This window comes from Gymnoscopelus microlampas (assembly GCF_963454915.1).
Source record: "Gymnoscopelus microlampas genome assembly, chromosome: 17".
Taxonomy (NCBI): Eukaryota; Metazoa; Chordata; class Actinopteri; order Myctophiformes; family Myctophidae; genus Gymnoscopelus; species Gymnoscopelus microlampas.
The window spans coordinates 40,680,817-40,707,687 of NC_139954.1; the positions used below are offsets into that span (position 1 = coordinate 40,680,817).

At 42.8% G+C, this 26,871-nt stretch overlaps 1 protein-coding gene across 3 annotated transcripts in view; it reads left to right on the forward strand.

Annotated features, from left to right (window-relative positions):
- erbb4b (erb-b2 receptor tyrosine kinase 4b) overlaps nt 1-26,871 on the forward strand; it is a 623,270-nt gene that overhangs the window by 515,028 nt on the left and 81,371 nt on the right. For all 3 annotated transcript variants that reach the window (XR_014602804.1, XM_084085440.1, XM_084085441.1), the window contains exons 21-25: nt 13,097-13,252; nt 17,844-17,919; nt 19,840-19,986; nt 24,303-24,400; nt 24,818-24,988. Coding sequence is in view for 2 of the 3 variants with exons in the window: in XM_084085440.1 (XP_083941566.1) it covers nt 13,097-13,252; nt 17,844-17,919; nt 19,840-19,986; nt 24,303-24,400; nt 24,818-24,988 (648 nt within the window). In the remaining variant the exon portion in view is untranslated. The remainder of the gene's footprint in view (nt 1-13,096; nt 13,253-17,843; nt 17,920-19,839; nt 19,987-24,302; nt 24,401-24,817; nt 24,989-26,871) is intronic.

Below are 26,871 nucleotides of genomic sequence, written 5' to 3' on the forward strand. Positions count from 1 at the left end.
ACAGAATATATCGTTGGTGACTTAAGTCAGCGTGTGGTCAAAGTGTGGTCCAGGGACCCCTCAGGGTTCCTTGGGGGGGTTCAAATGGAGCCCTACAGGTCTGTAACTGTGAGAGTGTAAAAATGGAACCAAATGGACAGTTGTGGGGGTCTTTGAAATTAAAACGTTTGAGAACCACCGACTTAAGTGTTCAGGCACAAGGACAGACTGTGAACGCTTTTGAGATTTGATCCATAAAAGGCAGAGAACCGCTGGACTAGACGCGTATGATTAGGTCACACGATGTAAATGGGAAGAAAAGAATCAGAGGAGAGTGGCCTGTGGGGAATGAGGACTGCTGCAAATGGAGGACAACAAACACTTGTCCAGATGCTTCTCTCTCTCTCTCTCTCTCTCTCTCTGCATTTGAAATACACAACACAAACAGACTCTCCCTTAGAGGTCTGAAATCACTTTCACAGACATGACATCATAACCTCCAAGCGTTGCTCGAGACATTCCATCCCTTTCACGCTCGACTCGGTTCAAACGCTTTCTCACCGAAACGCACGTCACGCTTCGAAACGCAACAGAGATTTTTTTTTTAAAGATGTATTTTGGGGGTTTTCTGGCCTTTGTTTTGCATAGAAGTACAGTGAAGACTGACAGGAAACAAGGGAGAGACTCGCAGCAAAGGCCGTGGGGCTCGGGAATCAAACCCACGACTCGCTGTAAGGCTGCATCAGAGCCTAATATGTGGTATGCGCCTAATCGCCTTAACCCATTCAATCCGGGAACGCATCTGTGTCACTTTAGATTTCTTTGGCTATTCAAAAATAGCAGATCTACAAGCTCATAGTGCGGCACCGAGTGCCGCGCTATGAGCTTGTAGATCTGCTATTTTTGAAAAATCGTGAAAATGTGTGCAAATCTTTGAATATATATATATTTTTTTACATTTTGTTTACATTTGTCACTCAAATCTTTGCTTCTGGAGGTCCCTGGAACAAAATATTTTACAAATGTTCGCTTTACAATATATACATTCAAAGATTTGCACACATTTTCACGATTAAAAAAAAAATAGCAGATCTACAAGCTCACAAGCCACGCTATGAGCTTATAGATCTGCTATTTTTTAATAGCCAAGTATAAAATAATGGTTTAAGTGCTTACACAGACGTGTGTCCCCGATCTTAATGGGTTAACCACTAGGCCATCGGCGCCGTGCAAAATACATTTTCTTTAAGTGTTGTGAGAGAGAAACGTCCCGGCTGTGTTTTTCTGGACGTCGTGCATCACACGACGGCCAAGTCCAATAAAGCGACATTGAGCTGGAGGACACCAAACAAAAGAAAAACAGAGGGAAAACGTACAGAGCACCAGTCAGCGCGCTGCTCTCCAGAGAAGAGGCCGTTGAGCTAATATTGTCTAAGCCCTTTTCCTGCTGCAGCGCCGATCCTTATGAATGAATGTATGAAGGACGACCCCCTGACCCCCTGCTCGCCCACAGAGAGAAGGAAAGAGAGAGAGACACACACACACACACACACACACACACACACACACACACACACACACAGAGGCCGATAAAAAAATAAGAGATAATAGAAATAACCTGACAGACAGGAAGAGGAAGAAAAAAAACACACTCACACACAAAAAGTGCCAGTAAAGCATAATAGAAAGTGAACAGAGAGAGAGGGAGAGGGAGAGCGAGAGAGAGAGTTAAGCAACGAGAAGCAGAGGAATATTATTTTGCAGTAAAATCCCTGGTCCATTTTTACAATTTCAGATCTAAATTAACACTGGATTTTACTGTGTAGGTGATGTAGGGGGTGTGGGGGGTGTGGGGGGAGAGAGACACAGAGAATTCAGAAAGACAGAATGAGAGAGAGAGAGAGAGAGAGTCCTTTCCCTTCGCTGCATGTACAGTATTGCACAGTAGAGTGGTGCATAGGGTAAACTGTATTAAGGAGTCATCAGAGTGAATAAATGTATAGGGACAAGCCTTCTTCACATGCCACTAAGCCAGTCGGAAAGCCTTCTCCATGCACACACAGAATGAATTGAACATCTACCATGCTTTTCATTATGTTTTTTTTTCATCTTTTTCCTTACTCTTCCCTTCTCTCTACCAGTTTGCTCTCTACGTCACTTTGATGGGATTCACCTCATTCCTTTTACAGCTTTTGATATGTGTTCCTCATCATATGGGACTGTATTTTTTTATATCAGTTATATAAACCAGTGGTTCTCAAAGTGGGGTCCGGGGACCACTTGAGTCCTATTACAAAATAGTGTTAAATGGCCAGATGGGTGGGCCGTTGGAACACTTTCTCGAGATTGTCAAGTGGGCCCTTGTCCAGAAAAGGTTGGCAACCACTGCAGTATATCATTAGACTAGTAGGACTACATTATATCATCTCTGTCAGATGGGTGTCCAAAACTGTTACTTCATGATTCAAATTCAAAAGTAGCAGATCTACAAGCTCAAAACGCGTCGCTTCGCGACACGTTTCGGGCTTGCAGATCTGCTACTTTTGATGCTTAAATGTGAGGCTGCATTATGATCAAATAGGGCGTTAATTAACTAAAAAGAATATGGAGATACAGTAAGAGGTTTGTGCCTGACAGCAACGATATAGTATATTTTTGCGGTGGCACCAGATGTCGTTCCTCCCAAGAGGAATCAAGCTTTACCAGAAGTAATAGATACTTCTTTTTTATTGTATGATGTGTTTTGATGTTTGATGATTTGTTTTTAGTTTTTTTTTAATAGAGCGATCCTCTTGAATTGTAAGAAACATCATTATTCATTCTGTCATGGTATGATGTTTTCTAATAAAACTTGAGACTTGAGAATGCAGCCTGCATTTGAAGAGATCTCAAAGGGGTTTTTCCCAAGACTTCTCTTTTAAGCGGTATAGACTAGAATGGTTGAGGGGGGGGGGAAAATCCCTTTTAACGATCAGTCTGATTCTCCTGGGCTAAGAGTTGTTTTACAGTCAGCCTGGTACTCGCACTTTCATCCAAGAGGTCAGGAGAGCAGAGAGAGAAAGATGCTATACCCAGGGAAAGAAGCAGCATCTGCACGGAATAGACCGGTGGTTTTCAAACTTTATCGTGTCAAATTGATTGATTGATTGATTGAATATTTTATTAGCAGTTTGCAAAAAAAAGCACTGGAAAGTTCAGTTCAATACAAGGTCTGAGGATTATTATCCAAGAAAGCGCTACTGTATGGCTTGTTTCCATTGGGATCCTGTGTGCTCAATTCATCGAAACATTTAATGACAGACAGATAGATATACAATACTATGCAAAAACATCATATAAACGAGTAGTAATCAAAAAGAAAAATATGTACTGTAAACAGCTTGGGGACTCTTTGGGTCCAGTTCCAACACTTACAGGTTGCAGCCATCTGTAAGTGCTCTTTTAGAGCGGCTTTGAAGGAGAGCAAGGATTCACATGTTTTTATAACTGTTGTTAGGGCGTTCCACAGTTTGGTGACACAGCATTTTCAAAAGCATCAAAAGTAGTTGATGAACAAAAAAGTTAGAATGCGTCGCTTGCTTGGAGCCGCGTTTCTAGCTTGTATATATGCTACTTTTGATACATTTGTGTGATGCTGTAGTATGAATAAGTAGGGCATTAATTTATGAAAAAAACACAAAAAGTAAAATGTAACTTTTGTCCACTCAAAAGTTTACAAAACAAAAGTTTTACCACTTTAACCCTTTCTAGCTACATTGGCTATTTTAAAATACTGTTGGTGATCCACAAGCTTGCGATGCAAAAAAACAACATTTGGAATATTTTTTTTAACATTTTAACAAGACAAGGTGTCCTCGTGCGGCACAACTTTTCAAGATGAGGGCCTGTGTGGCCCAAAATGCATTCGTTTATGGGTCCTTGACATTGAAATAAAGTTTGAGAACCACTAGACGTAAGCGTCCAGACGTGCTACCATCGGCATTCTAAACAACCGTTGGGGCTGTTGTTGTTGTGGGGCTCCAGCAGCGCTCCATAGCATCACCTCCCCTCCAACGGCCATTAATTCCAGACAGGACACATCGCTCCTCTGAAATATAGATGATTGGCAAAAGGCTAGGAGGAGAGCTTTCTATTGATTGGGGCATCCCGCCTTCGGTGCTGTGACCTTGTTGGCGCGCTGTGGAAATAATTGGGCAGCGCTCTGGGCTGGCGGGGGCAGGGGGCGGGCATTGTATGTACACAAGCGATTCTGTGAGGATGAAGTGCCCCACCCCAAATAATTGGCAACACTCTAAGATTTTATTGATATAACATTAATATACAAAAAGAAGGCCAACAAAATATATAATGGTACTTTTCTTTAATACTTTGAAACATGTATTTTTCATTGTGATATGCAATACATAGGAACTTAAAGCATTCCACGTTACATTTTCTGAAAAAAAAAAAAAAAAAAAAAATACCAGTGAAATACCCCAAAAAATATCAAACATTTACCAAACATTTGGTTTAAGTGGTTATACAACAAATAGGAACTTAAAGCATTCCACGTTAAATTTTCTGAAATGTACTAAAAGAATACCAAAAAAGTACCAGAGAAATACTCAAAAAATACCAAAAAAATGTACAAACATTTACCAAAAACGTACAAAAAAAATGGTTTAACTCATGATATATTTGTGTACGTTTCGGTCCCAAGAGTCCCTTTTCTAGGAATGTAGTGGAGTCAAAAGACATCAGCTTGCAAAAAACAAAAAACTAAACACAAATGCAAAATAAATAAAAAATGACTAAAGTACTTGTACTCAAGTAAATGTAGGCTAACTGCCAGACAGTAGTGCTACACACGGGAGGGAGTGCTTCTGGGGTCTTAAGCGTTGCACTGCAGTGGAGTAGATCTGAAATGGATTAGTTGTATAGGGCCAGGGCAGGAGATCGATGGCTGTTGATTACTGGCTGGCTGGCTGGATGATGATGCAGCCCCCCCTAGCTTCCTCTCTCCATACAGTACAGTGGTGTAAAGTAACAAAGTAAATGTACTCAAATAATGTACAATTTTGAGGTATTTTTCATTACTTTAATGGAGTGTTTCCAATTTTCAGTACTTTTACTTGTACTCCACTACATCTCAGAGGCAAATATTGTACTTTTACTCCACCACAATTATTTGAAACCTTTAGTTACTTTGTAGATTTTGATTATTATTACAATGTTGAAGACTCATGGTGTTAGGCTAGCGGTTAAGGTGTTGGTTTTCCACGTGGGAGACCCGGGTTCAGATTCCGGGCGTTACACTTACCTAATGTGTGTGTGTGTGTGTGTGTGTGTGTGTGTGTGTGTGTGTGTGTGTGTGTGTGTGTGTGTGTGTGTGTGTGTGTGTGTGTGTGTGTGTGTGTGTGTGTGTGTGTGTGTGTGTGTGTGTGTGTGTGTGTGTGTGTGTGTGTGTGTGTGTGTGTGTGTGCGCGCGCGCGCGTGTGACTGCGTGGATCTCCGTCTCGTGCCAGAGATAAAGAATAGCATCAGTGAGAAAAAGTGTCAGTCTCGCTGACGAATGGTCAGAACACCCCCCTCCTCCTTCCCCCCGATCGATTCAATCTCCCAGATCCATGCTGCCCGCTGCCAAATCTATCTCCACAAAACGCATTTGAGGTACAATCCGGTCCACTCAGCTTTTGTCCGCATGGCTCAGTGAAATAAGCATAAATAACCTGTGCAGCCCTGGAGAGAGATAGAGAGAGAGAGAGAGAGAGAGAGAGAGGTGTGGGAGTATTTCCCCGCGGTGCGGTAATTCTCTGGCCCGGGCCGAGAGAGAGGAGTTTTAATGTTGTTGAAAGGAGGAGTTTTTGGGGGTTTTAATGTCGTTGAGGGAAGGAGTTTTAGGAGTTTTAATGTCGTTGAGGGAAGGAGTTTTAGGAGTTTTAATGTCTTTGAGAGAAGGAGTTTTAGGAGTTTTAATGTCGTTGAGAGAAGGAGTTTTAGGAGTTTTAATGTCGTTGAGAGAAGGAGTTTTAGGAGTTTTAATGTTGTTGAGGGAAGGAGTTTTAGGATTTTAATGTCGTTGAGAGAAGGAGTTTTAGGAGTTTTAATGTTGTTGAGGGAAGGAGTTTTAGGATTTTAATGTTGTTGAGAGAAGGAGTTTTAGGAGTTTTCAGCAAGGATATTTAACGTTAAAAAACAGAAAAGTCACTTGTATAGAGCTCTCAGGGACTCCGCACAAACCATAAGTATAGTGGTTTAAGTGGTTAAATTTCAGGTTCTTCTTCCAGTTTTGGTCTGAAACTTTTTTTTCCTGTACTGTTGTTTTAGAAGAAGAATTGTGATTAAATGTGACAAAGGCTCCTTTGTGCTCACTTAATCTCTAGCCAGACAGAGCGCTGTCCCAGAATTCAATGCATTTTGAATACCTGCCGCTCAAGGTGAGAACTAACTACTTAATTTCCTGCCCGGAGCCAGGCAACTCTCCATTGTAATTATTAGGGGTCAAACGTTTAACCCATTACGTAAGACCTGAGGCCTATTCTATACAAATGCCTTCTAAATCAGTAGTTCTCAAACTTTTCCGTGCCAAGGACCCCCAAAATTATGTGTATTTCTCAGCGGGCCGGACCCCCATCTGAAATGTTTTGTGCCAGGGATCCCCAGAAGAGAGGATTTGTGTTAAAAAATATCCAAATTATTCAGAATTTTTCAAATACTTTCAAGAGTTTTAAAAAAGGTTCAAAAATAGCAGATGTACAAGCTCGCAGCGCGGTATGAAGTGACGTGCTGTGAGCTTGTATATCTGCTATTTTTGAGAACCACTGTTCTAAGTGTTTTCAGAAAAAACTTATGTTGCTATATATATATACTGTATATATCTAAAATCTAAAATGACACAGATGCTTTCCCAGTTTTAATGGGTGAACCCCGGGTGGGTTTCTGAACTGTCCATAGCCCTCCTCTGAGACACAAGAGTCAATAGACAAAAATGCTACCATATTATAATGAGCATTACTAGTGAGGACAGATTATATGACGATAGGTTGAAAATGGGTGAAGTGGTCCTTTAACCATTACTATTATGTTGCGCAACACAGTATAAAATAACTATAATAATTATCATTTTTGGTGTGGATGGCCCTTTAGTCTCTCTTTTTAATAACATATTTCACCTCAAGGGCTGGCAGATGTTTTAATGAGGAGGGGCCTACTCTAGCTTCAACTGAGTCAAAACAGCACTACTGTATACTTTATATAATGTATTTCAATCAGACTTACAATTATAAAAGCAAGAGTCTGTGTTTTCCCCCCTCCCGACATCCTCAACGTAACAGTCAATAGATTAAAGCTTTATTATGAATACAGTTCTGTAGAAACAGACTCAATGTACAGTAAAGTCCAACCAGCTGTGAACGGCTCACGTGAAAAAAACAAAAACAATATATTTTCCATCATCTTAACGCAAGTCATGGGTGTAGTGCTACTTTTATAGAAGTGCACATCTACAGTATACGTATCGCTTGTTCTCCTCTACACCAAACGTCTTTCCCAAAAATAGCAGATCTTCAAGCTCACAACGCGTCGAAAGGCACGGTAGTGTTACTTTTATAGAAGTGGGGGAGCGCATCTATAGCGCTTTTCCCCCTCTACACCAGACGTCTTTGATAAAAATAGCAGATCTACAGCGCGACACGCTGTGAGCTTGTAGATCTGCAATGTTTTGGGATCATTTTACCCCCCAGAATATGGATGCATGCAAGTTGGGTTCATCACTTGACCAAAACAAAAATCCTATATTCGTAGAAGTGGAGGAGCGTTGATACCCTGCGCTCACCCTCCTCCACTACTACACCCCCCCTTACTATAAACTGGTGCTCAAACCATCAGCATTTAAGTGCCTCACCTTATAACATTCAAACCACCAGCTTTAAGTCCCCAGCAGAGAGAGAGAGAGAGAGAGAGAGATAGGTACAGAGAGGGGGAGAGAGAGAGAGAGAGAGAGAGAAAGAGAGAGAGAGAGAGAGACACGCAGGCGCTTTCTCGTAGTGTTTTCTTCAGTGGAAGTGTGTGTTGCAGGGCACTACGGCACAAAGCTGATCCCCGCTGATTGGAAAGCAGCCCCTCGTCTGGAGGTGTTATCATAACACAGTCTGTCTGCCGCCGCGGCGCTGCCATTGCAACCAGGCTTAATACCTGAAATAAAACAGTTTTTCTTCGTTCTTACACCAAAAAAAACTCTCCTCCTCCCTCACCTCCCACTCAGTGCAATTACACCCACTCTCACACCGCGTTTCTCTCATCCATGCCACATGGGAGGGCAGCGGATTCAGAGCAGGCGGAAAGGACTGGAGAAGAAAGTTTGTGTTTTTCTTTCTCCCGTCTCTCTCTCACCCTCTCTCTCTCTCTCTCTCTCTCTCTCTCTCTCTCTCTCTCTCTCTCTCTCTCTCTCTCTCTCTCTCTCTCTCTCATTGTGTCAGCTAATTAAAATTCACAGGTTGGCACACAAGCCATCCATTTTCCCTCCACTGCTTAATTGTCTTGAAAATTGAGGAGATTACCAAGTGCCATTTATGTACAAATAAGATTCTGTCAGGGACCCTAGGCAGCGAGCGCCGGCTGCTGGCCCCAGCACGCACGCACACAGCGCGCGCGCGCACGCACACACACACACACACACACACACATACTCTATCTCTCTCTCCTGACAAGAGGCTCCTCATTTGTCAGGGCCGTGGTTCTCAAACTGGGGTCCAGCGACCCCCAGCGGTCCTTGAGGAGTCACAGGTCTGTAACTATGAGTCAGATATATATAGTGTAGGGATTGGAGTCTCAGAGATAGAATAATGGTATCAAATAGGGTTCCGTGGCCTTATGCATATCAAACTGGGGAGACTTTAAGAAGCAGTGGACTGGGTCCTGTGCTACCTGACGGGGGTACTTCCATACAGATGTCATATTATGAACCCCACCACACGTTAAAAACAATCCAATAATTAGCCTTCCAAATCCACAGGTAATTGAGTTTTAATGGACAATTATAGCACTGTAAATTATCTCCCCCAGCAGAGTGGCTCTAGAGGTGATGAGAGAGAGAGAGAGAGAGAGAGAGAGAGAGAGAGAGAGAGAGAGAGAGAGAGAGAGAGAGAGAGAGAGAGAGAGAGAGAGAGAGAGAGAGAGAGAGAGAGAGAGAGAGAGAGAGAGAGAGAGAGAGAGAGAGAGAGAGAGAGAGAGAGAGAGAGAGAGGTGCTTATCAAAGGTGCTCAGAAGTCAAATTCAAATACTTTAACTTCCATCCTCACATTCTCCACTCGTACCGTAGTTTTGCCTTGGAGATTCAGCAGCTTTGATCCCTGTTATTCAGATATATCCCTTCCAGTTACCCTCAGACCGTGCGTGCACACACACACACACACACACACACACACACACACACACACACACACACACACACACACACACACGCACTCAGGTAAGGCCTGGGGGTGACATGGTGGCCCAATGACCCGCTTCTCTTCGATTAACACACCACAGCAATTACAACATGTTTACATTAGCATACTGAATGAGCAGATCAAACGTTTCGCCGGCTCTGAATCATCCCTTTGAAGTCCGCGACAACGCCATGGCTTTTAGATCCCATCTCCCAGACAGTGTGGTTTCCATCCCATAACCCAAGGAGACGGCCCTCTGCACTATGCAATAAGAAAACACATGCTGTAGTACTTCCAACGAGTTGACAAGAAACAGGCTGAAGTGAACACTTGATCTACACTGAAGCTTGCTCCAAGCGGCTTGGGAGACTCCTCTGTCCTTGCTCTCAGCTCCAACCTTAAGCAAACAGTTAACATTTGGGACCCAAGTGATTTCCGGGTCAGGCTGGAGGACAGGGTGTAGAGGAGGCGAGGAGACAGAAATTAAGGTATTGGAATTTGACTGGAGAGAGAGAGAGAGAGTAGAGACAAAAGGAGGGGATGATCAGGGTAACTGCTGGGGTATCTTTCTTTGTGACTCCTTTACACAATGGCCCCCAGAGAGAGAGAAAGAGAGAGGGTTTGCTAATGTGTACTAATGTGTGTGTGTGTTTGTGTTGTTTAGACTAATTAAAGTCACAGTTTAACAACCTGCACAGTCTATCGCTTTATTTCAATTGAGCCCCAGTAATGGAGTCAAATCAACAGTTGTATCGATTTGTACCTCTCTCTCTCTTTCTCTCAATATGTCTCTCTCTTTCGCTTCCCTCCTGCTTTGTATGGATGTCCTGTTCTCCCTTCCAGTGGCTCCGTTCCATCACACACACACACACACACACACGCACGGACACACACACGCACGGACACACACACACACGCACGCACGGACACACGCACGCACGCACGCACGCACGCACGCACGCACGCACACACACACACACACACACACACACACACACACACACACACACACACACACACACACACACACACACACACACACACACACACACACACACACACACACACCACACACACCCATTACTGGAAGGTACATGTTCGTATGTGTGAAGGAGGAGAGCCTAATTCCATCCTTGTGTGTCTATGTGCAAGTGCGTGCTCGCGTCCTGTGTGTGTGTGTATGTTCTCTCCTGAGAGGGGTCCAAATGAGGCATTGTGATTATAGCCTTACCAATGTAATCTCACCTTTTATGTGCCCCCTCCCCCATACACACACACTTACAAGCCGCCCCTCCCCCCTCCTCTTCCTCTCATTCTCGTATTTCAACCTATTCCATCTAAATCCAATTTGTTATGGTTTCAAATAAGGCCTCTTGTTGTTGTTGATTTCTTTCAGTCCCTCTGCCACTTCAGCCAAAGTGGCTCGTGTTATTGTGAGAGCAATTTTAAACAGTTCAGTGTTTCTCTACCGCCCCCCCCCTATACCCACCTTCATTCCCCCCTTTCTGTGCTTGTTCTTTTCCTGTGGGGGAGTTGAAGAGATCCAGGGCAGCGGGGGAGCTATTGAATGGATCTAACTTGTGGGGCTGTGAGGATATTGCAAGACGCTCTATGCACAGCAGCCATATTGGAAATAAATTGGGCCTCTTTCGATCTTTACTTCCTTCACAGGTGTTAGCAATGATACTAATGAAGGCTCTGTCTCTTCCATTCTGGTCAAATACGAGTCAAGGTGTTGATATTGTGCATGTTGACTCGCTGGAAACACTCTGCTACACCTGTGGGTCTCGAGGTGTGGGTCCAGGGACCCTCATGGTTCCTTGAGGGGGTTCCGAAATGGCCCCTTACGGGTGTGTAACTCTGTGAGTGTGGGTCCTTGAAATTAAAACGTTTGAGCACCACTCTACTGCACTAAACGGAATAGAGCCTTAATTAGTATAATTGGTAAGACCTGTGAAGGAACTAAGGAAGCGTCCCAATCTCTTTCTAATGTGGCTGCCGTGCATAGAGTCTATTGGCAAGAATTTGGGACGCTTCCTTACTCCTTAATCTTAATGGCCTTAATCATACTGATTAAGGCTCTGTTCCGTTTGGTATAGCAGAGCTCTTTCCAGTGAGCCGACACGTACAGTACATCGCGGCTGCCATTTTGTGTGGGGAAAGCAGTGTCTCCTACTCCATGTATGCCCCATGTATGTCTATTGAAGCAGGAGGTTATTTCTAGTTTGAAAAATGTCACTTTAATTTGAGAATGGAAGTGAATTAGATTGGACTGAAACCTTGGTGACATACTTGGTTACAAACCTGTGTGTGTGTGTGTGTGTGTGTGTGTGTGTGCGTGCCCGTGCGTGCGTGCGTGTGTGCGCATGTGTGCCTGCCTTTTTGTACACAATTGAACATGCAGATGTAGTGGTCATGTAGGACTTGGTATCTTTGTTTCTTTGTACTGGTCTATATCTGTGCATAATGTTTGGGTGCTTGCATGCATGCGCGTGTGTGCGCGCGCATGCGCGTGCATGCTTGAGTGTTTGTGAATCAATTGGGCAGAGGCAATGCCAACACAATAAAATCCAGCGTTCGTTTAACTGTGAAAGCACACTTTCAAAGTGAAATTAACATTCCCACATTTTGCTGCGTGACATTCAAGCGGCAGACAAGGAATCAATGTGTGACAATGGAAGTGCTGCGATGTTAAGGATCTCTGCACCGCTTTCCCTGAAATTAATTGCCCGTATTGTTTGCTTGTGCTCCAGCAAAAAAATCGATGTCCGCCGCGGCCAGCGTCTCGGTCCTTATCGCGACTGGCCATCGCTGGTAATTAAAGAAAGAGGCCTCCAAAGTTCTCTTCGTTATTTTTGTGCTGGACTGTGTGAATGTTCATGTGGGAAACTCGGATGTCGTTGCTGTCAGGAAGAAACCTTACAGTATGTCTCCATATTTCAACTTTGTTTTTAATTTTTTTTTAACAAATGTATGCCCTAGTTTGGTCGTATTTGAGTGTCACACAAAAGTAGTGATCTGCTATTTTTCCATTTTGTTTTGTGTGTGTGTCCTTATTACACCCTTTTCTCCCCAAATAAGTCATTATTATGCCAATTAATTCCTCCCCTCACACACTACTGTGTGTTCTTACTGCTAGAGCCTTCGTACCTACTCCTCCCGCCCAACACTCCCCCGCTGACAGGCTCCGCCCCTCCAGCCCTAAGGAATAGCTTCAATGACAAATATCAGCCTCCCCGCCCCCCAGCTTCCCTTGCCCCGAACACGGGCCGATTGAGTTCGTATAGACGCTCGTATAGACGCTCGAATCCACCGCGATGCACCGCGGTGGATTCGAACCCTTAGACGTGGCGCCAACCGAGCGCTTGAAATGTAAAATACTGGATAGTTGAAGCCCTAAAACAAATGTGCGTGTGTGTGTGTGTGTGTGTGGTCTGGGGGTTAGAGTTGACGCTTGATTGAACTAGAAGAGATATATCGTTTGTTGGGTGGAAACCTCATATGTCCAAAACTGTTACTTTTCATGATTCAAATTAAAAAATGGCAAAAGTAGCAGATCTCCAAGCTCAAAACGCGTTGCTTCGCACCGCGTTTCGAGACGCATTTCGATGTTTGTAGATCTGCTACTTTTTATGCTTTTGTGTATCGTTGTAGTATGATCGAGTAGGGGTGTTAATTAACGAAAAGTGTGTGTGTGTGTGTTGCAGGGGATGATGTACCTGGAGGAACGCAGGCTGGTGCACAGAGACCTGGCAGCGCGCAACGTCCTGGTCAAGTCTCCCAACCACATCAAGATCACCGACTTCGGCCTGGCGCGCCTCCTGGACGTCAACGAGAAGGAATACAATGCCGACGGCGGAAAGGTATAACGCCACCGCTTCACCTGTACTTATTATCACTGGTGGAAAAGGAACTAAGTACATTTACTCTTTCCACACAATTTAGTCATTAACTACTATAACTACTTAAGACCGGGAACGCATCTGTGTCATTTTAGATTTCTTTGGCTATTCAAAAATGGCAGATCTACACGCTCATAGCGCGGCACCGAGTGCCATGCACGTTGTGAGCTTGTAGATCTGCTATTTATTTTTTAAATCATGAAAATGTGTACAAATATTTTTTTTAAGCGTAAATATAATATATATTTTTTGCTTATGTTGCTATAATATCAGTGGTTCTCAAACTTTTGTCATGTGAAGGACCACCTAAAATGATGTATTTGGCCACAGACCCCCCCCCCTCCAATCTGAAAATATTTTGTTCCAGGGACCCCCAGAAGCAAAGATTTGAGTTAAAAAAAATCACAAATTTGCACAACTTTTCACGATTAAAAAAACATTTGCAGATCTACAAGCTCATAGTGCGGCACTCGGTGCGGCACTATGAGCTTGTAGATCTGCTATTTTTGAATAGCCAAAGAAATCTTAAAATTCCACAGATGCTTTCCCGGTATTAATGGGTTAAGCCAATTAATTCCTCACCACACATTATTAGTGTGTGATGTCACTGCTATTGTATCCTATACTGACTCACCTGCCAGTGAGGAGCCCCCACCCACCGCAATTTATTATTAGATCAATTGAAAAAGTAATTGATAGAATTAATCACTGGGAAAATAATGCATACTGTAGTTAAAGCCCTACACTGGAGAGAGCATTTGTTTTTCTGGGTCTATAGAGTTGCATTAGCTTGGCAACAGGAGGACTGACTAAGGGACTTTTGGGGGTCTGGAGTGAGCCTGAATAACCTTTCACTGAGGAGGTGTCTGCATAACGCCAAGCAATCTGACAAAGATGTTCGCTGGCCATGTCTTATAGGGACAAGAACCAGAGAGAGAGAGAGAGATAGAGGGGAAGAGAAAGAGAGAAATAAAAAAAAATTTGGCAAAGCTGTTTGCTGACCATGTCTTATAGAGACAAGAACGAAAGAGTGAGAGAGAAAGCAAGGCTTGATGAAAGAAAAGTCTCTATAGATAACACATACCAACACACTCTGCACGCATGCATGCACACACGCACGCGCGCGCACACACGCACACAGATGCTTGTACTACAATACTTGTGAGCCGATATTATGAATGCCATTTACGTTCTCATCTTTTGTCGTATTATATAACCCTAACCCTAAAGCCAATAATATCTGATCTACAAGCTCACGACACACCTCGTCGTGCCGTGCGCTTGTAGATCAGCTATTTTTGGTGCACAACACCAGCTTGTGCAACCAAGTATTGTTACCTCTAAATGTCTAATCCAATTCCTAAGACCAAGCTGAATCTTTTCCTCATTGAAAATGTAACACTTAACACATCGGGTGCCAGAGGTTTATTAAAATATTATACGTTCAGTGCCTGCATTTCTTCCATCCACTTACGTTGATACGTTTCGTGCTGTAGAAGCCCCGATGCGGCAGTGCATGTAAACAAAGCGTGCGTGCGAGACGGCGGAGGGTCCCGACTAACGCCTGGAACAATAATATTTCTAACGCGATCCTCCATTGCAGCGTGATCACCGATCGAAAACAGCTCGCTTCCACCACGTTAAAAAGAAATGGAGATATTAAGCTTTTAGTCAAGGAGATAACATTGGAATGGCCGACCGGAAGGATTTTTGACATGGATCCACATCCGGCCTCTCCTTTTCAGAGACTCCTTGGATGATCCCAAAGTTTCGTTTTAACGCCCCACGTGGGCCCCATGTATAAAAATAAAACGGTCCGGACCGTTTACGGCACTCATTGTGTTAACAACCTTTTTCACCATAAAACAACAGTTTATCTCATGAGGAGCAGGAAAATGACGCTCACAATGTTTTCTACTACATTTGCGGGGATATTTGGCCCTCACAAGTATAGTAATACAGTCATGCACACGCACGCACGCACGCACGCACGCACGCACACACACACACACACACACACACACACACACACACACACACACACACACACACACACACACACACACACACACACACACACAGAGGGGTTGTGATGGTATTGGATGTGAAAGGTGTGGCAGAGTGGCAGGCCAGGCAGCAGGGGGATGCAGCTTTAACTCAGTGATTGGATTTGTTGGCCAATCCTATTGATTACGGTGGCAGCGGGGGAAACCGGGCATGTGGGGCGGGGGGGCGTTGGGTGGTTGGTGGGCTCCCATAGGTGCAGTGTCTCTGTCTGCCTCTTCAAACCTCTTATCTCCGCCATTCAACTTCTTTTTCAACTTTTGCAGTGGTGGAAGAAGTACACACATTTTGTGCTTAAGGAAAAGTACCACAATGTAGACATACGCTGTTACAAATAAGAGTCTGGTATTCAAATTGTACTTGAGTAAAAGTACAAAAGTATGCGCATCAAAATAAACTTAAGTACTTAAAAGTATTCATTATGCAGAATGTCCCATTTCACAAGTCGCTATTTTCAAATAGCCTAAAAGTATTAATAGGGCTGAAGTAACTAGTAACTAAAGTTTTCAAATAATTGTGGTGGAGTAATATATAAGTATAACATTTGCCTCTGAGATGTAATGGAGCAGAAGTCAAGTTTTTTTATATTGGTATTTTTCAATTTATATACAATGTCAATGAGACAAAATGGATAATAAACAAACACTGTAAGTCACATTTCCCACCCCACAAAGTTCCTGCTCCGAAAGAGCCACAGCCCTGGTTATTTTCACTATTTTAAAACGTTTAAAATATGTTATAGTAATATGAAAAGGAGTGGATTTGGACATACAGGGTTTTGTACAAGGTTTCAATCCGACAGCAACCTAAGTGGGGGGATAAAGCAAGTGGAGGGATAATAAAAGTGGAGGGATAATACTAGTGGAGGGATAATACAAGGCCCAGGCTGACACTGACACAAACCGTGATGGACGAGCCGAGGGGGCCGAACGAGACGAGATTAGATGAGATAAGCTTTTCCCCCCCAAAAAAAGAAGGGAAAAAAAGCGGTGGGAATCGAAACAAAATCAGCCGGGACCGCAGGGAAGAGAGTGGAGGGAGCTGAGATTCAGGGGTGGGACCTAACTTAAGTATATTTACTTGAGTATACTGTACTTAAGTACAATTTACATTTTGTTGATGCTTTATTTCAATTTTCTTATGTTTTATACTTAACCTCCACTACGTCTCAGAGGCAAATAATGTACTGTTTAACTCCACTACAATGTTTTTTAAATTATATAATTATTACAAAACACACATTTAAGCCCTATTTTAGAATGTGGCTATTCAAAAAAAGCTGATCTACAAGCTCACAATGTGTCGTGTCGGTGCTGCTATTTTCGTGCAACACTGTGAGCTTGAAGATCCGCCAATCAGCCTTTAACTTGCAACTGAGTATTTCTACATTATGGTTTTGCTACTTTTACTTACGTACAAAAAAAGAAAGTACATCTTCCTCCACCACTGGCTGAGATTAGGGAAAGCCAAAAAAAAGACAAGAGTACGGAGAGCCCCGAGGGACACATTTGTTTTCCACTTTCATTAGGTTATGAGCTTACCATTTCCCCAAAGTAAATAAAGCAGATCAGTGGAGCAGAATATTGTTTCTGCTGACTTCACTGGAAGTGTCCTCTTGAGTGGGGGGGGACTGCATGCGTTCTGGCTGTTCCCTCGGGACTCTGTAGTCTAATTAACGCTAATGTCACTCCTCTTTATTGTGTGTAAAAGGCACTGCCCCCCCCCAAAAAAAAAAACACAACTTCAATATGGTGTCTGTCTGGTTGCCCAGTCAGCCATGCTGCAGACAGCAGCACAGTCAGTCTATTGGAGTATTGCAGTTTCAGTCCACATTCACAGTTTATGTCCAAGTGCACACCACTATGGAGTAAGGCAATGGTTCTCAATCTGTGAATCAGGACCCCCAGAGCCGTCCCCCCATGATTTTGGGGGGATCAGTGCTTCTCAGACTTGTTCATGTCAAGGACCCCCAAAATAACTCCTTTTTGGTATTTTATTGGATTTCCAGACCCCCCATCTCAAAAATATTTTGTGCCAGGGATTTTTCAAAAACAGCAGATCTACAAGTATGTAGATCCAGGAAAAATATTCAAAAGATTTCTCTTTTGAGTCAGGAAAAATATTGCCTAGGGCGCCAAATTGCCTAGAGCTGGCCCTGATGGACACGGCCCCTAATGTAAACGGCCCAAAGACAAGGATGGCTGTTACCGACCCAGTAGATGTTTAGGGATCAGGGACGCAACAAGTTGCCAGTGTAAATTAGGTAATCATAGCCTTTTTTATGTTAAATGGATGAATATAGAGTTACAAAGTCTGGCATTTCAGCTGAGTACAAAGGAAATATCAGTGCAAAAATGATCAACAAGAAAACAAATTTACAGAGAACCACTGATATAAGCTGCCCACCAGAACTATTAATGGTACAGTATCCTGTAACAATGACCTTGCCTCCTGATGAACTGTACCTACTGTCTGTATCCCCTGACAGATGCCCATCAAATGGATGGCGTTGGAGTGCATCCACTACAGGAAGTTCACCCATCAGAGTGACGTATGGAGCTATGGTAAGAAAACCACACACTTCCTCTGCTCTCTGGGAAATAAACCAGTGTTTCTGCGGGTGTCACTGTTGAGGGATTTTGCCTGTCAATCATCGCCTCTGCTCCGCCCCCCAAAGGAGAAGGATAGGGGTGGGGAGAAGAGGGGGCGGGATTAATGAACTGTGACATCAAAGTCCACGGGCCGATCACAGCACTTTTCTGAGAGTAATTATTTAAAAAACCCCAGACCACAGAAAATCCACTGAATGTTCAAAGTTCAATTTTTTGGGGGTGGAATTGAGGTCAGAAAACCTAAAAAAGTAAATTTGATATCATGAAACCTTTGAGTGATTAATGTATAATGTATTTCTGTACGGAGACATAATTTCTCTTTTGAGCTAAAATGTTTGGGAACCCATGAAATGAACTCCACTGGCAGTCCGGCCAAAGGTGACTGTGTTAAATATTAATTCCACTCTGAGACATGAAAGGAAGATGTATAGTCGGTCATCAGACGATTGGAGGCACGAATTGTTGTTTTTTGGTGAATATTGGCCATGGGGATCTATTAGCTTCCTGGATCTAAGGGAAACTGTGGTATTGCAGCGTCCGCAACAATGCAGAGCGGGTGAATATTTGTTATTATATAGCACCACTGGTACAGCTATGCATATACTTTGAACATAATAAAACAGTATAAAATGATGTAAGATGGGTGATCTATCCCTTTAATATCAGAGCATGTTCTCTTACGCAGAGCCTCACCGGTGAAATGTAAGCAGTTTCATATGGCTTTTATTATTGCTGTGTTTCAAATAACAATAATAAGGCTTCCAAATCTACCCAGATATTCTTTGGGCTATTCTGAGACCCCCTCTGCAACAGTGGCTCTTTACAAAGTCATTAAGAAAATGATTTTCAAAGCTAACATGTGAGACTGGTCATATCAAAGAGAATAGCACATGTTTGATTAAGAGTATCCGTGTCTTTTTTTACGGATCCCCAGTGGTCCTTTATGACCAGGGGCGATTACCCTCACTGCTAATGATATGCATTTACACTGCTTGCTCCTCGTCAGTTCATTAACGCATTAATCTAATTAAGAAGTGAAGAAACTTCAGATATGGAGCGATGACTTTGAAAAGCGAGCGTCTCCTCTTCGTCTCGTTGTCTTTGCTTCTCCTCTGTTCTTCTCCTAATTAAAGCTTGAGAAACTCTTAATTGGGGGTGGTGCAACAGTTAATCGAGCTAATCAATATAACCACTTATAAAACATAATTCATTATTTTATAAAATGATCGATTAATAATAAATCCATATTTTGGACATGTCTGTAAGGCAAAAAGTTTAATAATAAAAATGATATTTAAATCAAATTATTTGCTGCTTCTATACACTGGCTGCGATTAGATATTGTGTTATGTTTGCTTGTTTTTCCTTTCATAATATTGTTCTTTATCACTGCTAAATGTGCTCTATTAATAAAGTGGATTGGAAAGTGGCTATACAATGTTACAGGAACCGAAAACAAAATATGATTCATGACCTGAACCGCTGGTGTAGCGGTCCAGGCACCTAGGCTTTAAGCCTAATGGTGTGTTGCGGGTTCGAGTCCCGATCCCGACGGCCTTTACTGGATCCCTTTGCTGTCTGACATGAAATGGGGAGAGAGATGGGGCTCACCCCCCATCTCTCTCCCCATGTCAGCCTACTATCCCATCCTATCAATAAAGGCATAAAAGCCCCCAAAATAATATTAGAAAAAATATATGTTTCACTCTTATGTGCCCGAACACCAGACGTAACAATGAAGAACCTTGAGACTTGAACCCTTCTCTTTTCCTTTCCCTCGCTTATCTTCTCTCCCCTCCTCCTCTCTTCTCATTCTGTCTCCCCTTCCCCCCCCCCCCTCCCCTGTCCTCTCCTCTCCCCCGGCCTCCTAAGGGGTGACCATCTGGGAGCTGATGACCTTCGGGGGGAAGCCGTACGACGGGATCCCCACCAGGGACATCCCCGACCTGCTGGAGAAAGGGGAGCGCCTGCCCCAACCGCCCATCTCCACCATCGACGTCTACATGGTCATGGTCAAATGTAGGTGTTTTGAGCTCTAATATGGACCAGTGGCATGGTTAGAACAATCCTCAAGTGGTGTAAAGTAACATTGTAAAGTACATTTACTGAAGTACTGTACTTAGGTACAATTTCTAGTCATTTTTCCTTTATTTACGTATTTCCTATTTTCAATACTTTTACTCCTACTCCACTACATCTCAGAGGCAAATGTTGTACTCCGCCATCGGAGTGTGAATGTGTGTGTGAATGGGTGAATGTAATGCACATTGTAAAGCGCTTTGGATAAAGGCTCTGCACAAAATGCACCACATACCATCCCTTATAATAACTATTGTATTCATTTGAAATACGAGAAATACGAGAAACCTACAAGTGATATAAAGGCAGCCGCATTCTGCAAGTGTGACAGGCAAGTGCTACTTTGGCCGGCGTTGTCAGATAGGATATTTCATTTTTAAAGTATTTAAAAATCAGGAGATTTCTCCATCTATTAGGCCAAGGAACTAGCACCGATACTTTTAAATGCCTTTAACGAGGCTCTGGAAAACAGTAAACTCCCTTTAACTGCTTCTCCAATATTTGATTCATCGAAAAAAGAAATCGATAGAATATTCGCTAAGAAAACAATCAATAGTTGCATCACTTTTACAGACCCGAGGATAAGGTCATCCTCACCACACCGTTTCCCCAATAAATTGACATCTAATCTGCTCCAAATGCTTGGAGTAGAACTTCTATGCCGTTGCTTTTATGACCATCCTAATATAAACACAGTTGGAGACTTTATAAATGTTTAATTTCCTTTGGTTTAATTAGTGATTTTCCCCCTATAAAGATAAACACAGTTTCATTATCAGTGGCCATATGCAGCAGTGTTCCACTCCTGCCAACGTTTACACACACATACGCATACGCACGCACGCACGCACGCACGCACGCACGCACGCACGCACGCACGCACGCACGCACGCACGCACGCACACACACACACACACACACACACACACACACACGCCGGCCACAGTGCCAAAGTAATCACATGTGTTCTCGCTCCTGGTGACGGCCATCTTGGCAAGCACCAGGTAAGAAAGAAAGAGAGAGAGATGGGGTGGGGGGTGGGGGGGGGGGGGGGGGGGGGGGGGCATAGGGAAAGGGAACAGAGTGAGAAAGCGTGAAAGAAATAGTGTCCATTCTGTGGTAGTGTATGCACAAAGTTTAGTGTTCATTTTGCTGTGTGTGTGCGTGCGTGCGTGCGCGTGCGTATTACTACAGTTGTGAGGACTAAATGTCTCCACAAGGATAGTAGTATATGAGAATTTAGACATTGTGAGGACAATTTTCGTGGTCCTGGAATTAAGAGAAATGGTTGTTTTATTTTATTTACAGTTTGGCTTAAAATTAGGGAAAGATTCAGGTTGGCAGGTTGGGGTTAGGGATAGGATAAGGCATTTAGAGGTTAGATTTAGGGGGTTAAGGTTAGAGTTACTGTATATCCAATTTATATTTAGTTGTCCAAGAATTAAGTCATTTTTGGCCTCAGGGTTGCATCATACAAACGTGTGTGTGTGTGTGTGTGTGTGTGTGTGTGTGTGTGTGTGTGTGTGTGTGTGTGTGTGTGTGTGTGTGTGTGTGTGTGTGTGTGTGTGTGTGTGTGTGTGTGTGTGTGTGTGTGTGTGTGTGTGTGTGTGTGCGGGCGGGTTTGTCTGTGAGGCTCTGTGTGTGTAACAGACACACAGAGGCAGGCAGTGACCTCCCCTCTCCTCCAGGCTTCTCCTGGCTGTGCGTGCATGCATGCGTGCCAGCAATTGTCATAGGCACACATACAGCAATAACATAGAGCCGGTACACAGAGATGGCCATAGGCTGTCAGCAGGTGTGTCATATACTGTAACTACAATAGTACATTTACTCAACTACTGTAATCAAGTACAATGTACTTTTTGAAAATATTTTCATTTCTTGATACTTTATACTTAAACCAATACATCTTAGAGACACATATTGTACTTTTTACTCCACTGCAATTTGTTCACAGTAATACTTAGCGAATTTAGAATATTCATGTTTAATCAAATTATTAATCAAAACTCTTCCAAATGATCTTAAAATAGCCAATCTACACGTTTGTAGATCGGCTAGTTTTGGTGATGAGATTTGGTGTAACCTGAAAGAAAAGAAAACGTCCAAGTATAGAGCCAACTCTGGTCCAGTTCACTAAGTATAGAGGGTTTAAGTTGTTACGTAAAACATCTGAATACTTCTTCCACCACCACTGATGATAATAACAACAGAGCAAGTAGAGAGGGATGGCCGTATAGGCCGGTCACTCTGAGATGGGCAGACATGAACCAGGGCAGCCTTGGCAGCTTGCCCCTGCTTTGGCATCGGCAGCCAGCTAGGGGCCACGGGGCCACCTGTGACCTCAGTGCCCGACAGCAGGGCGGCAGCAGCCGGCCAACGCAGTGTGCGGTGAGCTGAGGTCACGCTATAGCCACAGATAAACCAGTGAAAGGAGATGCCTAACCAGCCTCCTGCTCTTTGCTATAACAGTATTGTATTCAGTTTTGTTTTTTTTAAGATTGTTTTAATTCAGACAGAACCCCATGGGATCAATAAAGGTCTGTCTATATAGGAAAGCAAAAAGGGAAGGAATCTAAGTAGGGTGACATGGAGCACTGGTCCTGGGCTGCATAGGCATCATTTCGGGTAAAACTACAGGGTGGCAAAATAAAACATAACCACTTAAGCCCTATGTTTCAATTATATGAGCACAACATTTTTTGATTCATTTGGCAGCTGCTCAAGACACAGAACTACAAATGCACCTTTCAAGTGTCTGTGCAGCAAATGAGGAAGGACAGCTTATTTTGCAGTAATTTAACATGGTAATTCATTTAGCATAATATGATCATATTATACTGATAATAATTTCAAGATACACCTTATTATGCCACAACTCCACAGAAAAGCCTCACCAAGCGCCGCTAAACTGGCACAGATGTGTCTGCTGGCAGCACGGCCATATTATGATAGGTGTCTGTTTGGCAAGCACCAAAGACAACACATTAAGTTATCTTAATGGGACTCAGTCAATCATTTGATTGGAGTGGGTAGACTATGTTTTCTCTTAAAGTTAACTTTTTTCAAAGGCAGGGAAAGGCCATGCAATATACTATTGTAATTAACCCATTCAATCCGGGAATGCATCTGTGTCCTTTTAGATTTGAGCTATAACTAGGGTTGTCCGATATTGGCTTTTTTACCGATAACCGATATACCAATATTGTCAAACTCTTAATTACCGATACCGATATCAACCGATACCGATATATGCGGGGATTACTGTGATTAGGGTAAGCTCAAATTTCATATCACACACACCATACAGTAAGAACTCCTGTAAATTATAAAAAAAAACACCCAAAAAAAAAAAAATATTAAAAATAAATAAAAATAAAAATCAAAAAAATATTTTCCGATATCGATTTTTATGCTAATATCGGCCGATAATATCGGGAGGCCGATAATATCGAACATCCCTAGCTATAACCATTATTTTTACTTTGGCTATTCAAAAATAGCAGATTTACAAGCTAGTGCCGTACTATGAGCTTGTAGATCTGCTATTTTCGTGCAAATCGAACATTTGTAACTCAAATCTTTGCTTCTGGAGGTCCCTGGAACAACATATTTTACAAATGTTTGCTTTAAAAATATATATTCAAAGATGTGCTAAATTTTTCACGATTTCAAAAATAATTGCAGATCTACAAGCTCATAGCGCTATGAGCTTGTAGATCTGTTATTTTTGAATAGCCAAAGAAATCTAAAATGGCACAGATGCGTAATCTAAACATGAGAATCGTATTCAGATATAAGATTATAGTGTGTGATGATGCTAACAGAATTCTAAATAGTTTAAGATTTTAAAAGTCAGCCCAGATTCAGAGTCTAACAACGATCAATGATCTCCAGCATGGTTGGCGAGTCAAGCTTTTGAAGCTTGACTTGGTTTTGGCAGATCAAGAAAATTATCTAATTTCCTCCCCAAAGTATAAAGATCCAAGGCCTAATTTATCCCCCAAGGGTGAAGAGGGGTCATGAGAAGCATGGCATATTTTTAAAAATTATTATAATTAGTATTTTTAATAATCGACTCAATTTATTAGAATGATCAACCAATTAAGCCCCATTTCATACTACAACTACAACAGTCTACTATTAAAAAAAATATATTATCAGTTATTTATTCAATCAATTAGATTGATTGGATTAGCTGTTGCACCTCTATTAAGAACATTAACAGCTGATCTCCGCTCCTTCTGTCTCTCCAGGCTGGATGATCGACGCAGACAGCAGGCCAAAGTTCAAGGAGCTGGCTGCAGAGTTCTGTCGGATGGCACGTGATCCCCAGCGATACCTGGTCATCCAGGTAGGTCCTGGTCCTCATTACCTTTACCAGCAGACCTGCATCAACCTCCATGACCCACTGTTTGGGAAACACTGGACTACAGTCCCTGATCAAGAACAGTGGGGCCCCTTTTTCACCAAAATAAACTTTGGTTCTAGAACAGGTCCCGTTCCAGATTCTTGGAACTTTGGTGCTTTCACGGAAACGGTCTGCGAACCGGCCCCGCGTTTCCACCAGTTTTAAGCAGAACCATAGTAATAAGGGGCAGCATAGCTGGGTGGTTAGAGAGCCCCACTGGGGAGCAGGAGTCCCCAGTTGCCTTTTTTTGCTTGCTTTTGCCATTGCTTATATCTTCCAACCTGTAGAATAGTGACACACTCACTTTGGTTGCCAGTTCAGGGCAAGAAAAAACCTGTATTTTTGTGGTTGCATCATCAGGGTGATGACCGCATGAAGCTGCCCAGCCCCAGCGACAGTAAGTTCTTCCAGAGCCTGCTGGACGAGGAGGAGCTGGACGACCTGATGGACGCCGACGAGTACCTGGTGCCTCACGGCTTCAACGTGCCGCCGCTGGCCTACACGCCACGCACACGCATGGACTCCAACAGGGTACGCACACACATACACACGTGCACACGCACACGCATGGACTCCAACAGGGTACGCACACACATACACACACGCACACGCATGGACTCCAACAGGGTACGCACATGCATACACACACATGCACACGCACACGCGCACACACACGCACACACACACACACACACACACACACACACACACACACACACACACACACACACACACAACCCTGGCTGTAACTATCCCTAGTCAATGAAAGTCTTAAATGGTTCTGTTTCTTATGTTTACCCAATTTCAGCACATTGAACATTCTATATCGTCACTGTCACACAGAAACGTCTTATCTCCATATATGTTTTACTTTTTTTCGTAAATTAACGCCCTACTTGATCATACTACAGCGTCGCAACAAAAGTAGCAAAAGTAGCAGATCTACAAGCTCGAAATGCGGCGCGAAGCGACGCATTTTGAGCTTGTAGATCTGCTGCATTTGATACTTTAGAGTTTGAATCGCGAAAAGTAACAGGTTTGGAGATATGAGTTTCCACCAGACAGAGACGATATTTTCCTTTGTGAATCTCTCATTCTGCACCCCACCACGCTTCATTTTGAGCTTGTAGATCTGCTGCATTTGATACTTCAGAGTTTGAATCGCGAAAAGTAACAGGTTTGGAGATATGAGTTTCCACCAGACAGAGACGATATTTTCCTTTGTGAATCTCTCATTCTGCACCCCACCACGCTTCCCCTGTAACAGCTCCGAGATGGAAATTACACAGTGAATGGCTTTCTGGGAAGAACGTCAGCACAAACTATACTCTACCGTATTCAAACTTTGACAATAAAAAGAAAGAAAAGAAACTGCTCAAGCAGAAGCTTTACTCAGCGTGAATTGTGAAAACAAAAAAACAACTATTTTCACTTGGTAAAGAGATCACCATTTCATTCAGGGCCTGGTTTCTTTTACTTGGCCGTATCAGTTTTTTATTTCAAAGATGTCGTTGAATTCTCTTATTCTCTCTTCTCGTAGTAACAGCGGGAGACAATGAAGCTGACAGTATATTCATGTATGATGTGTATTTATTTATTTGAAATCTCACTTGAGGATAAGCCCCTTGAGATGCAGCGTCTCGTTTTCGAAGGGGTCTTCAAAGCACAACACATAATAAGAAACAATCTAACAACACAGAACAAAAACATATCAACAAGGACATTAAGGCTCTTCCACCATCTCAAACCATCACTACATCAGTAGTAGTAGGATATCCTTAGAAATGATTTAAATTGAAATGAAATAAAATAAAGACATATAAAGCAATGCAAATAAACAAACATGATGCCAATATAGAATCATCTTATCCCATTGAGACCTGAAGCCGATTCTCCTAAATCTCAACAGTTTTCTGAAAAACGTATGTTTCTATATCAGTGGTGCTCAATCTTTTTCATGTCAAGGACCCCCAAAATGATATGCATTTGGCCACGGACCCCCATCAAAATATTTTGTTCCAGGGACCCCCCAGAAGCAAAGATGTTCGCTTTAAAAATATATATATTCAAAGATTTGCACACATTTTCACGATTTTTCAAAAATAGCAGATCTACAAGCTCGTAGCGCGGCACTCGGTGCCGCGCTATGAGCTTGTATATCTGCTATTTTTGAATAGCCCAAAGTGTAAAATAATGCTTTTTAGCTCAAATCTAAAAATGACACAGTTCCAGGTCTTAATGGGTTAAACAAATTAAATAACGAAATAAATACAATCAGAATTGGAACAACTAGATGCAAGGTAGCAAAAGAAGCCTTGTAAACGTACATTAAAACAAGAAATTGATCTACAGTAAGCGACATGGGCAAGTTGTTCCAGTCTGACGGGGCTTTGAACTTAAAAACTGTTACTTTT